General features: G+C 38.4%; 1 protein-coding gene across 7 annotated transcripts; it reads left to right on the forward strand.

Annotated features, from left to right (window-relative positions):
* Window positions 1-618: 618 nt before the first annotated feature.
* cracr2b (calcium release activated channel regulator 2B) lies at window positions 619-16,370 on the forward strand. 7 transcript variants are annotated; one of them, XM_082159960.1, is made up of 18 exons: window positions 619-727; window positions 4,482-4,702; window positions 4,858-4,969; window positions 5,650-5,788; window positions 6,734-6,880; window positions 7,518-7,608; window positions 8,196-8,291; window positions 8,380-8,567; window positions 9,630-9,701; window positions 9,974-10,028; window positions 11,773-11,852; window positions 12,295-12,424; window positions 12,636-12,762; window positions 13,467-13,548; window positions 14,577-14,691; window positions 15,068-15,175; window positions 15,272-15,348; window positions 15,489-16,370. In XM_082159960.1, exons 2-18 carry the CDS (start codon window positions 4,484-4,486, stop codon window positions 15,571-15,573), a joined length of 1,923 nt encoding a protein of 640 aa, XP_082016086.1. In that variant the 5' UTR covers window positions 619-727; window positions 4,482-4,483; the 3' UTR covers window positions 15,574-16,370. The 7 variants fall into 7 exon arrangements, 6 of the variants coding, with proteins under 6 accessions (XP_082016086.1, XP_082016087.1, XP_082016088.1 ...); XM_082159961.1 differs by having other exon boundaries at window positions 634-722; window positions 4,460-4,702; XM_082159962.1 differs by having other exon boundaries at window positions 656-722.
* The last annotated feature ends 13 nt before the right edge of the window (window positions 16,371-16,383 follow it).

A 16,383-nucleotide genomic window follows, 5' to 3' on the forward strand; every position in this document is an offset into this window, starting at 1 on the left:
AACACATTAACAACAGATTAAGTTAAGTTAAGTGAAAATAAATCCTACAGTAAGATATAAAATTCATGTCAGCAGTTCTAAGAGCGAGACTACTTAAAACTAAAGTCATGAGCAGCTTTGTTTTCTCTGATCAACAGATTTAACCATGGATTTAACCAGCTAACTGCTAACCAAACGCACATATCTTTAAACTTTTACACACCTTTAAACCCGCGCGAGTCGAAATGCAGATTCAGTGTCCCTTAATTCCTTATGATTCATAAAAGCATCCGTCTGGATATTAAAATCATCCTAATTTCCCGTAGTTGTAACGGACAGTTTATGATTAGAGCTGATCGCGAGGCACACTGGCACAGCAGAGCACGAGCGCTGCCGCGTCTCCCATGGCAACGGCGCGAGGATCCGGTTACCGTAAAGACTGAAATATTTATTATTTGTATTATTATTATTGTGTGTTGTGTATATCTTAATCTGTGTGCATATAGTGTTATTAATTTACAAGTCATTTTTTAACTACACAAATAAAGCTTTTTGTTTATGAGATGCTATTCTGTTGTAAAGTGGGCGGGACATATAGAGAGAATGAGGCTTTATTATAAGACTTACGGTACTCTGATGCTCTCTGAGCTCTAGCGCCCCCTGCTGGATGACACTGGCCGGTGTTCGAGTATAAAACACCTGCCGTTTGACACGCTACACACCTGAGCAACCTCGCATCACAGGTCTGGTATGTTCTGTCTCTTTATTTAATTTATTAATTCATTAAAAGTATTATATATTCAATTTAACAGTAGTTCGTTACGTTCTAACTTCATTCAGTTTGTTTTAACATAATGAAAAGTGCATAGGCAGTGCTGACATATGGCTTAAATTATGTATGACACCAACATTCGCTGTCTAAAGAGATCGATACTGTCTTGTAAAACTTTAATTATAAAATCTAAATTATATTATGCATGCCCTTCATTTCATTTATAAAGGAATTACCATGTTTTTGGACATAAACACAATGCCATGTTTTTCGTTTAACACCATGGTAAATGTAGATGGTATATGCCATCATCTACAATGGTTTCACAACAATACATTTATTTATAAAGCTCAAGCCTATTTTGAGTCCAAATACTAATTTATAAAATGTTAAATGTTAATGTTCTGCACTCTGAAGTGTATTGTGTTGAAATTGAATATATGAAGTAGATCCTTGCACGTGTTCTCAGGCATATCTGAGTGATTTCTTCCTGGTTTTGCATTTTCATTGTAACAAATTAATGATTTAACTTGCCTCACAGAACCTGAGCTTGTTTTGCTAAAGGATAAAATACTAATAGCTTTCATTCTATATAATTTCCTCGAACACAGAGCAAAAAAAATAAATAAATAATACATGTCTGTTTTCTTATCTGAAGTTGACATATGGCTGTCAGACTTTATCTCTCATGTGATTTTCGTGTGTAATTGTAGCTAAGCTCGGGAAGTTTATTTGACCTTGAGTGTTGCAATTCCTCTATGGCTTTTATTGCATGTGTAAATATGCCGTGCCCATATATTTTGGTGTATCCGCACATATCTCGACTCACAAAATCACCATTAATGTTTTCTATTAATACAGTCTAAGATTTTTATTTAAATCGCACTTAAAACAGTCAGAATGTCATTGGATTAGAACAACACAAGCTTCATAACATTTCATTAACATGTTGTAGCACAGATACAGACGACACTTGCACTGGCATTTAAACATTTTAAGTGGCCATATTGTATGTTGTACCTACATAAGGTTCAACCGAAACTTTCCTTCAAGTAAGTGCATGAAAAAGTTTTAGGGCCCTTGTGATTGTGGCTCCTGTTTGATCTCCTTTCCAGTTTTATATGATCTGTGCATGCATGGCTTTCCAGATATCCCTGATTCAAATCCCTTGAGCTATTGTTCCAACCACAACCCAGTCCATTAATTCATTAGGCAAATATTGCATGTTGCATATGACCTGTGGTCATTTAGTATGGAGGTATTTCCCTTGCATCCAGACCTCATCCGCATGGGAATCTTAAACTCGTGATTGTGGGTAAGAGCTCTGAATGCTGTCTATGTAAACCGAGCTAAAGTCTTTATTTGCATCTCACTTTGTTTTTACACACACTCCCTCTCGCAGTGCAGTCACATGACTTCATCCTGTTTTGCGGTGCACATCCTGGAAAGAGAAATGAAATTGTGCCTTGCGTGGAGAGTTACTTGATTTCTACATGAGTAAATGTTTATTGTAATTTGAGAGATGACCATCGGTAGCAGGAGGAAGTAGGCCTGTTCGTTCATGGCATGAGAGGGAGTGTCATAAGCATAAATCTTAATGCCACGTCCGTATGTTCATGCGAAATTCCCATGTGTTTTGTTGCTGCAGTGTTTCCCACCATCCCGCTGATTATGTAATACAGTTGTGGCCTATCGTCGAGGAAGAAGGGTTGACAATTATTTGGTCATTTTGAGATTATCAGCATTTGCAAGTGAACGTTTCGTCTTTGATAAACACAAATGTGTCCAGTGTGAACAGCCAGGTCAAGAGATAATGAGTGACAGGTTTATATATCAGCCAATTTTTTTACATTTTAAAATTAGTTGATAAATAATTCTTGTAGTAACTGATTGTCTAACTGATTCTCTTATCTTACATTAACTCTTTCCCCGCCAAAGTTTTTTTTATTTATTTTTTAGTTGCCAGCCACCGCCACAATTTTTGATAATTTTGATGACGTAAAATTAAAACAGTCTTATGTCTTTGCTCACCATCATCACTTTCGCTTTTCTGTCTCTCACCGACGGCCTGACGCAGATTTAACACGCTGAATCGGCCCACAAACCCAGTCAGATGCTCAAAAATGGGCAGACATGACGCTTGGTGTGTCCCGGCCTTAAAGGACCAATCAGGATGCGGCCTCTAGAGTTTCATGACTGAACTGGATATATATATATATATATATATATATGCACAGTATATTTGTTAAATGATGTTAGATATATGTTGATACAACAAATCAATAAAAATTAAAAGGTTGCCATGGCAACTAACTAATGAACTGAAAATATAAAAATAAAAGCTAATTCATAATATAAATATACTAACATATAAATAATACTATATTAACTGGTTCTGTCAGCATTGGTATCAGTTTTCGGCCCATATCCTCAGAATTCCTCTGAGCTCTTGGAAACGTGGAGGTCATTCAAGCCGGCTGGACATTTACTGAAGGAGGAGTTCTGTTTTCTTTAGCTCCCAAATCACAAGACCATCACAACTGCTACGTAATATCAGACAAACACAGATGGCATTTAGATATGGCATGTGCTCGAGGGAATTACAGCAGACTTGTACTGAGCGTCTCAAGACAGAAAACAACATGGCACCTTTTTGAAGGACTGTTTAACATCCTGGTTAATGTTTATTTGAGGATATGTTAGGATATTTCACCCGCCTTCAGCATATTCCACTAATAAAGCTGACTTTAAGCGATTAACTAAAGTCAGTGTTTAACCGAGTCAGGTCAAATCGCAGTTTAACATTTGCTGAATGCAAGGTTAATGTTCTTACCAGTTGCAACACAACAAATTTCTAGCTTTAAGCAATTTTTCCGTCCTTATTGAAAATGAAAAGCAATATTTAGAAAAAAAATTTGTAGTAATTTTTATGTCTACAATAGAGGTATCTGGGGAATAATTTTGGACTAATGAGACTCTGGGAGTGACGGAACACAAATAGAAACTAAGCGACCAACAAAAAGTCTTGTTGTATGTTACTTGTCACACTTGTGGCCGATTAGGGAAAGAACAACGAGATAAAATAGTTTTCTTATCATTGTTTGACCTCGTTTGACCACTTTAGCAACATTCCTTACAAACTCCTTATCTTAAAGGAGACCTATTATGCCCTTTTTCAAAGATTTTATTTAATATTTTGGGTCTACTAGAATAGGTTTTCATTCTTGAATGTTCAAAAAACACATTATTCTCCATTGTTGCAGCTCCTCTCTTCCCAGTCTGCCAGTAACGCTCTGTTTAGTTCCTGTCTCTATGAAGCCCCTCCTTCTGAAAAGCACACTGTGCTCTGATTGGTCGGCTGGAGCAGTGTGTTGTGATTGGTCAACTGCTTCGAGCGTGTTTGGGAAATGTCCCGCCCCTTACCATAACCTCCAGTTTCCACACACTACTAACTAACTCAACCGGGCCCCGCCCCTTTATTATGCGCATTAATTATTTAAATGAGGAATATTATGACGTGTTCGTTCCCGGAAGAAACTCAAGACTACAATGGAGGCGTTTCAGGGAGTTCAGAAACACTGACACTGATATAGAGAATAACTCCCGCTGGAGGGACTTTGTAGACCTTATTCGTGCTTAAACAGCAACATTACACACTAAAGAAAGATGACCATGGAAAAAAGCACAACAGGACTAATGTAATTTCAGCCCGACCCGTCTCTCTCTGCAGTGATGTCCAGCTGGCTGAAGGACGGTGAGGTGTTGGAGGGGACGGGCAGTGGTCAGATGTCCCCCAGCTCCAGACTGCCGGGTCGCACGGCGAGGTTACAGTCGTCCAATGAAGCGCCTCCTCCTGGCTCAGACAGGCAGGACAGAATGAGCAAAGCTAGAGAGCTCTTTGAGCTCTGTGATAAAGAGGGGAAAGGATTCATCACGAAGAGAGACATGCAGGTGAGACAGGACAGGGCGGTGGTGTAAGTCACGTTATATGATTCCTTTAACAGTTCCAAAGCTGTGCCAAGTTTTACTAGGGATGCATGATATATCAGTTGGTGATGCTTTGAAGTGCTCTGTTTAATGTGTGTAATGGTGTTTAACTCCACCAGCGGCTTCAGCAAGAGCTTCCTCTGTCTCCTGAACAGTTGGAATCAGTGTTTGAGAGTTTGGACAGAGACAAAAACGGTTACCTTACACCCCTCGAGTTCCACACGGGCCTAGGTTAGTGTGTATGTCTATTTAAATGTTTGGTAACACTTTAATTTTTGGTGAAATAGTTGCACGTTACTGCATATACTTACTATAGTTATAACAGTATATTATGCATAATTACAAGTAACTAACCCTAAACCAAAACCTAACCCTATAGTACGTACATGAAGTTAATTAATATTACTCAGTTCTTATTTGAGTAAGTACAATGTAACTACGTCACCTTAAAATAAAGTGTAACCAAAATTGAATTTAAAATGTTTTTTTTATTAAAAGTTGCTAAAAAAAATTACATTTATTCTAACTATATTTTTTTATAATATAGATTATAACCAGCATTTTTTTTCTATACTATTATAATATTTATTTTAAAATAAATATTGAAAACTTTAATAATTCAACATATTTTCATTTTAAGTAATCTTATGTGCTTTTGTCTTATTTTTTCCTCCATTTTTTTTATTTCAGCTTTTTTTATTTTTATTATTATTATTATTATTATTTTTAATTTTTTTTTAACAAAATAGCAATGCTGAAAAAAACCTGATGCCACTCGCTGAATTAAACACGTCATTACATATTGCATACCATTTCACATAGTATTTTTAAATGTAGTATCCAGTATAGTATACTATGTGTAGTATGCATTAAGACACATGCCTTAATTAAAACCTCTCTGCCTAAATAAGGAGAGCTTGTTGGTTGTGGGCCGGAGGAGAGAGCGAGGAGCGGAGAAAGACAGAAAGTTGAGGAGGAGCGAGTAGAGCCGGCAGAGATGCGATTCACACACATCCTCATGGAGCTGGGAGCCGACAAACTCTTCAAAGAGTGAGTTAATACACACAGCTGTGGTCTGTAACTGATAAGATAACGAGTAAACTATGCTTGTATGTTTGATGTTTGAATCAATACTGGCTTGACAAAGCTAACATACTGTTATTGTTCACATTTGGCTTAAAGGAACACTCCACCGTTTTTTGAAATAGGGCTTATTCACCTTCTTTCCTACATTTAGATAGGTGGGCAAATGCATTTTTGTCTCAGTGCATGCATTGTTTTAGTTTGACAGGGTTGGCGCTAGCTTAGCTTAGCATAATGAATGGAATCCTTTGTTGCCAGCTAGCATGTCCTGAGTAAAAGTGATATAAAAAAAAAAAAAAAACCCCACCTAATTACTTATTGTGGCCTGCGTATTCACAACAAGTACAAATAGCGATGCAGATTAACACTAGGCGATTTCCTATGCAGATTTTGACTTGGGACTATATTAGGGGGAAGCACAGGCGAAGCACTGCTACTTGGGCGCAGAGATATCATGCCCAAGTAGCAGTGCTTCGCCTGTGCTTCCCCCTAACATAGTCCTTAATATATAAGTCAATATCTGCCTAGGAAATCGCCTAGTGTTAATCTGCATCGTTATGTGTGCTTGTTGTGAATACGCAGGCCACAAGAAGTAATTAGGTAGGTAGTAGTTTTTTATTTATTTTTTATATCACTTTTATTCAGGACATGCTAGCTGGCAACAAAGGATTCCATTCATTATGCTAAGCTAAGCTCACGCCGACCCTGTCAAACTAAAACAATGCATGCACTGAGACAAAAATGCATTTGCCCACCTATCTAAATGTGGGAAAGAAGGTGAATAAGCCCTATTTCAAAAAACGGTGGAGTGTTCCTTTAAGGTTTCTGGGCTTTTAAGGCTTTTAAAGAGTTTTAGCTTTTAGTTGTTTTAAAGATTCTTTAATTTTTTCATCATGTGTGTCTGTGTGTTAGTCAGTGGGAGTTGTGCACTCTGTGGGGTGAGCTCCAGAGGGACAAACCTGAACTTCTGGGGGTTTTGGAGGAGGTTCTTTCCAACACCGTCTCTCATCTACAGGATGCACTCAAAGAGAGAGACAATTTAGAGCAGGCATTGCGCAGGTCAGCCCTCATTGGGGTCCCCAGGCCGGGGTCAGCCCTATGTTCCCACAGCCCTATGTTCCCACGGCCCTATGTTCCCACATTTCTAAGAATTTTTTTTTTTTTTACGATTTGTCTAAACCCCAGTTACGGGTAGGTTTAGGGGTGGGGCCTGGGGTTGGCCATTTGTGGGAACATAGGGCTGTGGGAACATAGGCATGATCCCCTCAGGCCTCATCCGAAATCGCATACTCTCTTGAGTTGGTGCTAGTAATCACTTTGCGACTGCTTAACATATATAGTATGAATGTGTGTAGTATAAATGAAATCCGGACATACTACATCCACCATGTTGTCATTATCATGTGACCTACCAGCGTCACCTCCATTTATAAATCCTCTCCCGTGGCCTCATGGGATAGTAAAGTGTCCATCATATGCACACTTCAGAATCTCACCAGAAGTAGTAAATCATTCAGGTATTTTGCCTACTATTTTAATTAGTACTGTGAATTCAGACATCTTTTGTCACATAATGTTTTTGGCCTACTATATAGTAGTGAAGTATGCGATTTCGGACGCAGCCTTGCACCTGTTGTAAAATTAACTTCTTTTTAATAATCGTCTTGAGATAAAGAAGTGTTTAAATGTCCTACAGGAGAGAGGAGGATCATGACAGGGTGGTTCGGTCCATGTATGAAGACATGGAGAGTCAGTTAAAAGAAGAGAGAGAGAAACGACAAGCTCTGGTAAATTCACACACACACTATAAATATGAAGCACAGATTTTAGTACAGATAAACATTAAGCATAAGAACTGTGGTTATTTGATTAGAGAACAATATTATTAGAGGATACATTGTTCATGATGATTATGATAATAATGGTGATATTATAATGATATTGATTATGATTGTTATGATGAAGATGATTATGTTCATGGAGATTATGTTGTTGGTAATCATATTGTTCATGGTGTTAAATGATAATAATGGTGATTATAATGATATTGATTATGATGGTGATAATAATATTATTCATGGTGATTCTGATAATAATGGTGACTATAATAATGGGGACATTGATGATGGCGATTATGATAATGATGCAGAAGATGGTTTTGTTTTGATGCAGATAATAGTATTGTTCCTGGTGATTATGATACCAGTGGTGATGATAATGGTGATTATGATGTTGATAATCTTATAGTTAGTTCATGGTGAAAATGATGACGATGGTGACTTTGGTGATGGTATATTCATAAAGGGTGGTAATGATGGTAATAACAATATTGATGAGGATGATGGTGGTGATGTTGGTGTGTTCTGTGATGAAGGACAGTGTGAGACAGGGAAACAAGAAAGAGCAGCTACTACAGGAACTGAGGACGCGAGAACAAGAACTCGAGTTCACGCTCACCAAACAGCGGGAGGTACAGACTCCTCAAACACTCCTCAACATGTTTGATTTATTAAACCAGCTGGAGGTCTATCTCAACCCACCTGTGTGTGTGTGTGTAGTTGGAGAGCAGGATCAGCACTCTGAGCAGTGATCAGGCTAACACTCGCGGAGAGAACCGCCGACTACACAACGTCAACCAGCAACTGCAGGATGAGCTTGACCAGAGCCGAGAGGAGCTTCAGCAAACTCTGAGTCAACTACAACAACTACAGACCACCATCAGACAACAGCGCAGGGGCAAAGAGAGGTGGCTTTACATGAGTGTTACTCACTGTATGAAAAAGCATTGTTTGCATTATTACTACTGTTCTTCAAAATAAAGGTTCCAAATGGGTTTTGCAGTGATGCCATAGAAGAACCATTTTTGGTTTCCTAAAGAACCTTTCAGTGAACATTCTAAAAAGAACCATTTGTTTTCTAAGTGTGAAGAACATTTTAATAAATTCTTTTTTCACTATAAAGAACCTTTTGTGCAATGGGAAGTTCCATGGATGATCATCAATACCAGTAAAAAAAAACTTTTGTTTTGAAGCCCTGTTTACATCTGGTGTTAAGATGCGTTTTGGTCGATCGGATCACAAGTAGACGAGGGAGACACATTCACACTTACACCTGGTGTTTTAATCCGTCTCTTTTGTCCACTTTCAACCACTTCTGTCCTGATTTCTTTGAGGGGAGGGTTTATGGGCGAGTAAATGTATGGGTTTTTCAGATCTTTCAATCTAATGGACAAAATAAGCTTGTGTAATTTACATATGAACATGACCGGCGGAAAAACACACGGAGAGCATCAGCTTTAGTTTCTGCTCTGACAGACACAAGACCAGCCGAACGCTGTGAGTGTGTGTTAGAAATCAGGAATGGTGAGAGAACATTGTGCTTGGTACATTTTTCATCTTCAAATCAAACTTGGGTCTTCAGCCGATAAAGTTTGAATCCCGTCTGGCTCGAGCTCTTCCCATAATGTCACTCATTAGATCAGTAGAGGGAGTGAAGACGGTCTTCTGTGGCTGTTTGAACACATTCGATCACATGAGCGTTTACACTATGAAAGCAATCCGGTCGAATGTGTTTTCGACTCCCTCTGGAAGTGGTCGAAAGTGGACAAGCTCAAAACGTTTTAGACCCCGTTTACACCTGTATTTAGCGTCGTCCACTTGTGATCCGATCGACCAAAACACTTCTTAATACCAGGTGTAAACAGGGCCTAAGAGTGTGATGATAAAAAGTAGTGAGCAAACAAACATAAGTTGCTCTTTCCTGCTGAGAGTCTTGTGTATTTTTCACGTCTGACTGTTTCTCACTACAGAGAAGTCCTGAAAGTGTCCCGAAACATGCAGAAGGAACGGGAAAGCCTCGTGAGACAGCTGGACTTGCTCAGGTAGGCCAACCCGACTTTAGTGTGCAACGTTCAAGTGTTCAAGTGTAGGCATGTGTGTATTATTCTTATCTGAAAGATAAGGCCATTATAATTGACCAATCAAAACAAACAGATGCAGGTTTAGGATGGTTGATCAGTCATTGTTACATTTTATTGATAACATTTGTTATCTATATTCTGAGGCTGTAAAAGTCCTCTGAGTAGGAGCTTTATCTTTAAAAATGTAGCTCTCACTCTCTCTCTCTCTCTCTCTCTCTCTCTCTCTCTTATAGAGACATGAACAAGCGTCTTCGGGATGATAAAGATGCCCATCAGACACAGAAGATGGTTAGTCAAAAATACCCCTTCACGTCCCCCACCCATTACCCACCATGCCGCTGTGTTCACGCCTTCTCGCCGTGGGCGCGTTCTGTTTACCCGTATTAAGTCCGTGTAACATTACCCAGAATGCACCCCTGCAGACGGTGCAGCTAAAATGTGAACGGATACATTCAGCTGGATGTATTTCTCTGGGTTTCCATGAGCCCATGTTCCCTCAGGAATTCGAAAGCTTCCAGATTCCACATTTTCCAGCTCTTTTCATGTTATTTTCGGGAATGCTTGTTCCATTCGTCCGCCTCTTAGAGGAGCAGCAACAAATGACTCGGAGGAATCTTTGTACGGATTAACGCATGTCGCAGCGCATACGCCTCAGCGAAGACCTCTTGTGGAACATTTGAGACTGTGAATATGGGATTTAGCCGATGCCCGTTCTCCAATGAAACGGCTCACGTTTGGAGAAAGATTGTTCCTTGTTCGGTCTGTTACAGAAGCAAGTGCGATTCAAAAGAATCTTCTGCATGTTAATTTTCTGCTTCAGAAGAGCCTCAGTGCCCCTCTTTTTTCTTTTTCTTTACAAAGAAAGTCCAAAAATAAGAAAGGGAGCATAAATAAGACTTAAAAGTCCCCCTGTGGTGAAGATCAAGTTTTTAATGTTGTTTATGTTTATGTGGTGTGTTTTTTTTTTTAATGTGCTTTAAGACAAACCATGTGAAATTCATAAGTCAACAGCATTGCTGAGTATTTTCTCTTTAAAACTGCAGTGAACCAAAGACAGTCTCAAAAACAAAAATCGCTGGTGTTTCTGACATCACAAACTACCTTGTAACCAATCAGATCAACGTACCGGCGGGCTTTAGCATCATTAACAGCGAACTAGCAGGGGAGTCTCGAGAGATTCCAGGTTATCCCGGTACACATTTTGTTGATATGAAAAATCAGCTTGATTTATCGATATAGCGGATGTAGGCTATGTATGATGTACATTACGATGTTATGATGAACTATATGCCTTTCTCCACTAACGTTCTGAGTCGTTCTGATGATTGTTAGAAGGCAGACTGAGATGGCGAACGGGAACATAACGTTAGTTTGTGTAACATTAGCAACAGATTATTAGCTGTTTGATAACATAGTCAAGCAATAGGCTAATCATATTAATTACCGTTATGTGTCTGACGTTGTAAAGAGCGATACCACTGTGCAGCGTTTACCTCAGTAAGTTGACAGAGTGAATCTGTATATTTGTATATAGTTTTGTTTGGTAGTTTCTTTTGAAATGAGCAGTTCTGTCCAATGACAGTTTATGTGTTTGGTCTCTGATTGACGCGAAAAGAACAAAATGTAGATAATGTACAGATTTTTGTTTAGTTGAACAAACTTGATATGTTGTCAATCTTCGTGACGGTGAACAATAAAAATGTTTGTTTGTCTTGATTCTTGTCGTTATTCTGGGTGATTTACATTAATGATTCATACACACGAGTGCTGTCATTTCACAACCATTGCCAACCTATGTCAAACAATGGACTAATTTTTAATAATAAATGCATTTTCTTATTTAAAAAAAAACAAAACAAAAAACAAGCACCTCACCTGAACCCAGTTTTGCATTAATTATTTTACTCTGGGAGACAAAGATGCGTAATTTTTTACAAGTCAATAATTCTTTCCACGTCATTCAAAACAATCTACATTCTCAGTTTAAAGCTGAAGCTAAAATTTCTCTCATATCTCATCAACTGTTCCTCAGACAGCACAAGTGAAGAACCCTCTGCAGAGGAAGGAATCCATACTGGGCAACTATTTCCCACCGAGGAAATCAGCAAAGAGGTGGGTTACTAACTAACTATGCTATATGAATGCACATAACACTTTAATCAAACTATTTAAATATAATGCTATTGAATTTCAATTGCAAATGTTCACTTCAATTGCAATTCTTAGTGATTAGTGGCATCAAATTATTTTCCAGATCAATTGTTTTTCACCAATGTTGCTGCATAAAAATAATTTAGCATTTGTTCGCAAGATCATAAAAAGCTCACACAAACTGGTTTGTTGCTGGTCCAAGACGCTCTAACAGCTCTGACCAGTTTGACCAAGATGGTCTACTAGGATGAAACCAGGTACACTAGTTTACCATCTGGACCAATTATTATTTTTAGTTTTTTAAGCACTGATTCAAAGGTGTTATTTAATTATTCCTATGCTTTTTTTCTTTCTTTCTTTCTTTTTTTTGCATTTAAATAATTTCGATCAATTTTACTTAAAGGCAGCTGATGGAAAACTCAAATGACGAGGCAGAGGATTCAGACACATCGCTAACAGATTCAAGTCCGAAGAGATTCTCTAAAGCTGAACAGAGAGAAGACGAAACTACCTGGCAATCAGATAAATCTGCGGTACTCGTTTGTTTTTGCAGTAAAAATAGATTTCACCACTGCGTATTTCGCTGTATGCGAGTGTGCAAATGAGCCTCGGATATTTGCATGATAGTAGATGCAACAGTCCAGGTTGAGTTCATTCATTTTTTATCTTAACAGTAAATCAAATATTAATCTGCTTAATGTGGCATTTGACCTTCCAGTAAAAACGTTCTCCTTCCTCCTCCAGAGCGCAGCGAGTGATCCACAGCGTGTGTTTAAGGTGGTGTTTTTAGGAAACTCTTCTGTGGGAAAGAGCTCATTCATCCAGAAGTATTGCAGCGGTCACTTCCCCAACAACATGGCCTCAACTGTGGGTGAGAGATGCCTAATTATGCCTTCTCTGTGGCCCTGTTTACACCTGGTATTAAGATGTGTTTTGATCAATCGGATCACAAGTGGACGACACTAAATACAGGTGTAAACGGGGTCTAAAACGCTTTAAACTTGTCCACTTTCAGACACTTCCAGTGTAAACGCTCATGTGATCGAATGTGTTCAAACAGCCACAGAAGACCGTCTTCTCTCCGTCTACTGATCTAATGAGCAACATTATGGGAAGAGCTCGAGCCAGACGGGATTCAAACTTTATCGGCTGAAGACCCAAGTTTGGTTTAAAGATGATAAACATACCAAGCACAATGTTCTCTCACCATTCCTGATTTCGAACACACACTCACAGCGTTCGGCTGGTCTTGTGTCTGTCAGAGCAGAAACTAAAGCTGATGCTCTCCGTGTGTTTTTCCATCAGTCATGTTCATATGTAAATTACACAAGCTTGTTTTGTCCATTAGATCGAAAGATCTGGAAAAACCCTTACATTTACTCCCCTCCCCTCGAAGAAATCAGGACAGAAGTGGTTGAAAGTGGACAAAAGAGACACCAGGTGATAAACGGGAATGTGTCTCCCTCGTCAACTTGTGATCCATCGACCAAAACACCTCTTAACACCAGGTGTAAACAGGGCCTCAATGTTAATGCCTTTTATGTGCTGACAAGTCATGTGGTGTTTGATTGACAGGAGTGGATTTTCAGGTCAGGAGTGTAATGCTTGATTCCACACCAGTCGCTCTGCAGCTGTGGGACACCGCGGGACAGGAGAGGTCAGATGTCCCAAAAATAGCTTTACAGAACCAATAGAGTGATTTAAAGAAGATACAATGCAAAATGAGTCTTCCTAAAATGTTTCTTGTTAGATTTGGCTTCTGGGCTGAACCTCTACCAACTGTTCCCACAGGTTATTATTTCCCCCCTCTGGTTAACGGTTGACATATTTATTTGCATAAATGATACTGGACTGAAATATTCATACTGAATTATTTAATATTCTGCCATTGAGCTCCAGTGAGTTCCTCTGTGAAAACTTACTGTGTTTATGATTAGTACAACTATTTAATACATAATATTAATTCTACCATATAGTATATATATTATAATTAATATTATATATTATATATACAGTGATTTTCAACTTGAAACTGTTTATGGAAGCCTATTTCCACCACATAAGGGGAAAAAAATCATGCTTTTGAAGATCATAATTATGACATGAAAATTCGAAATTATGACATGCTAAGTAATTAATATAAGATGAAAAGACAAATTATTACAAGTCAGTTATGACATTAAAAGAAATGACATACTAAATCAAAATTATTTGTTAAAAAAGTCAAAATTATGACTTTAAAAGTCAACTTTTTATCTCCTAATGATGTCCTAACATGTCATAATTTTGACTTTATCATAATTTTAACTGTCATGATGATGACAGTCACAATTATTACTCAGTATTCATAACTCAGTATTGATTTTACTTTTTATGTCGTAATTATGACTTTTTAAAATTTCATAATTAAGATTTACCAAAGCATGATTTTTTTTTTTTATGTGGCGGAAATGAACCTCCATATATAACACATGCAGTGACTGTAAAATGTATTTTTGTATAAAGGTATTTTGGGTATTAGAGTGGCATATTTGGAGTTTTGACATTGGGCTACTTTGGGGATGTTTTTGATTGGCCATTGAACTAGTTGTGTTTGTGTTGCACAGATACTGCAAAGAACCCTTGAAGAAGCTTCACTTTAAAATGTGTGTGTAGATAATAACACCTGCCTGTGGCCTTCATCAGGTTCCACAGCGTCACACAGCAGTATTTCCGCAGGGCTGATGGGATCATCGCTATGTATGATGTCACCCATGAGACGTCATTCACGGCGGTCCGCCATTGGTTGGACCAGGTGCTGGTGAGGATAGCTAGATTCAAGATTGACTGATTGATTAGTGTATGCTATATATATTCTCATTGAACATCCTACTTTTCTCAATATCGAGCATCTACTAATAGGTCAAATAGAAAAAAGTGTTTTGAATGTGGGGTTAGATTTGCCTGGGCTGGTTGTATAATACAGTACGGCCGCAGGTGTGCTTGTGCTGCTTTGCATACACGTCAGTGTGTGGCTTTGATTGAAGGTTTACTGGGAAATTAGAAAGAGAGTGTATTTAGCATGTGATGTAATCTGTTTATGATGACTATGTGTGTTACTGTGATTGGTTTATGGGATTAGCAGTGTATCATTCTGTGTGTGTGTGTGTGTGTGTGTGTGTGTGTGTGTGTGGCAGGAAAAGCAGTCTGAGGGGGCGTGTCTGATGTTGCTAGGCAATAAGACAGACCTGGCGAGTGCAGACAGGAGGGAGGTGACTGGAGCACAAGGCCACCGACTGGCGGAGGTGAGGAATGATCCCGCTCATCATTTCCCTCTGATCTCGGTCATTTGCCTGAGTCAATGTGTGTATAAGGAGGTTTGATGTTGTTTGTGTTGACAGCAGTACCAGGCTGAGTTCTATGAATGCAGTGCCAAGAGTGGACACCAGGTGGAAGAGGCCATGAACCACCTAACCAGGTGTGAAACTGGATTAAAGCGCTATTTCAAATTCTGTGATGTCTTTTTCCAATACAGTAAATACAATAAAATCACTGTGTATTTATTGAAAAAGCGGCAAAATAATATTAACTTAATTTATTTCTGTCTGCTTGTCTCAGGTTACTTGCCTCACAGCAGGACAAGCAGTGTGAGTCTGTGCTCCCACTGCACATCTCTACCAACAGAGGGCGCTGCTGCAAATAACCGGAGCGCCACTATATACGGACCATTTTTTTTTTTTTTTTTTTTATTCTTGAAGAAAAGAAACGGGGGAAAAAACATTAACAACAATTATCGTCATTGTCATAACATAATACAACACTCAGAGTACTTCAGTCTTTTAATCCAGATTAAGTTCCTTCAGTCTTTCAGGAATGGACCTTTTTCACGGACTGTGATGACGCGTTACTTATAACAGCATCGTAAATCCTGCAAAGTTTTTTACATTTTTTTAATTCTTAAAAGTATGTACATTTATAACACTATACTTAGTATTATATTACCTTTGCATCAAATTACATGAAACTAGTTAACACTGCTGTGAGGGCTGTTGGAGCGAACAATTGGCTCATGAATATTAATCAGGTCACGTGACTGGACGCTCAGCGAATCTACGAAACAACGTATTCATGATTCATAAACTACACCGTCTACCTCTGAATGTGTTTAATTAAAACAACATTTTCAGCAAGATATGAAACTGTGAAAGGATATAAAACACTATCGGTGTTACGATAAACAGTGATACGATTATTTAAACATTACTACTCACTCCAGTTGGCAATCTGTTACTCAAAACGATGTGTTACACATTATTTTTTATTTTATACAGAGTTCTTAAAACGGTTTCCTGCATATGTATTATAATAATTGTTTGTATTATGTTGTGGGTATGGGCAATAAATGTCATATTAACATTTTTGGGAAGACAAAATGAAATGTTATGTGTACATTAACAGTTTTCTATGAACATATTGTATATAAAGTACTTATTTTTGGGACTGGAGCAATAAA

This window comes from Leuciscus leuciscus (assembly GCF_965113295.1).
Source record: "Leuciscus leuciscus genome assembly, chromosome: 25".
NCBI classification, from domain to species: domain Eukaryota; kingdom Metazoa; phylum Chordata; class Actinopteri; order Cypriniformes; family Leuciscidae; genus Leuciscus; species Leuciscus leuciscus.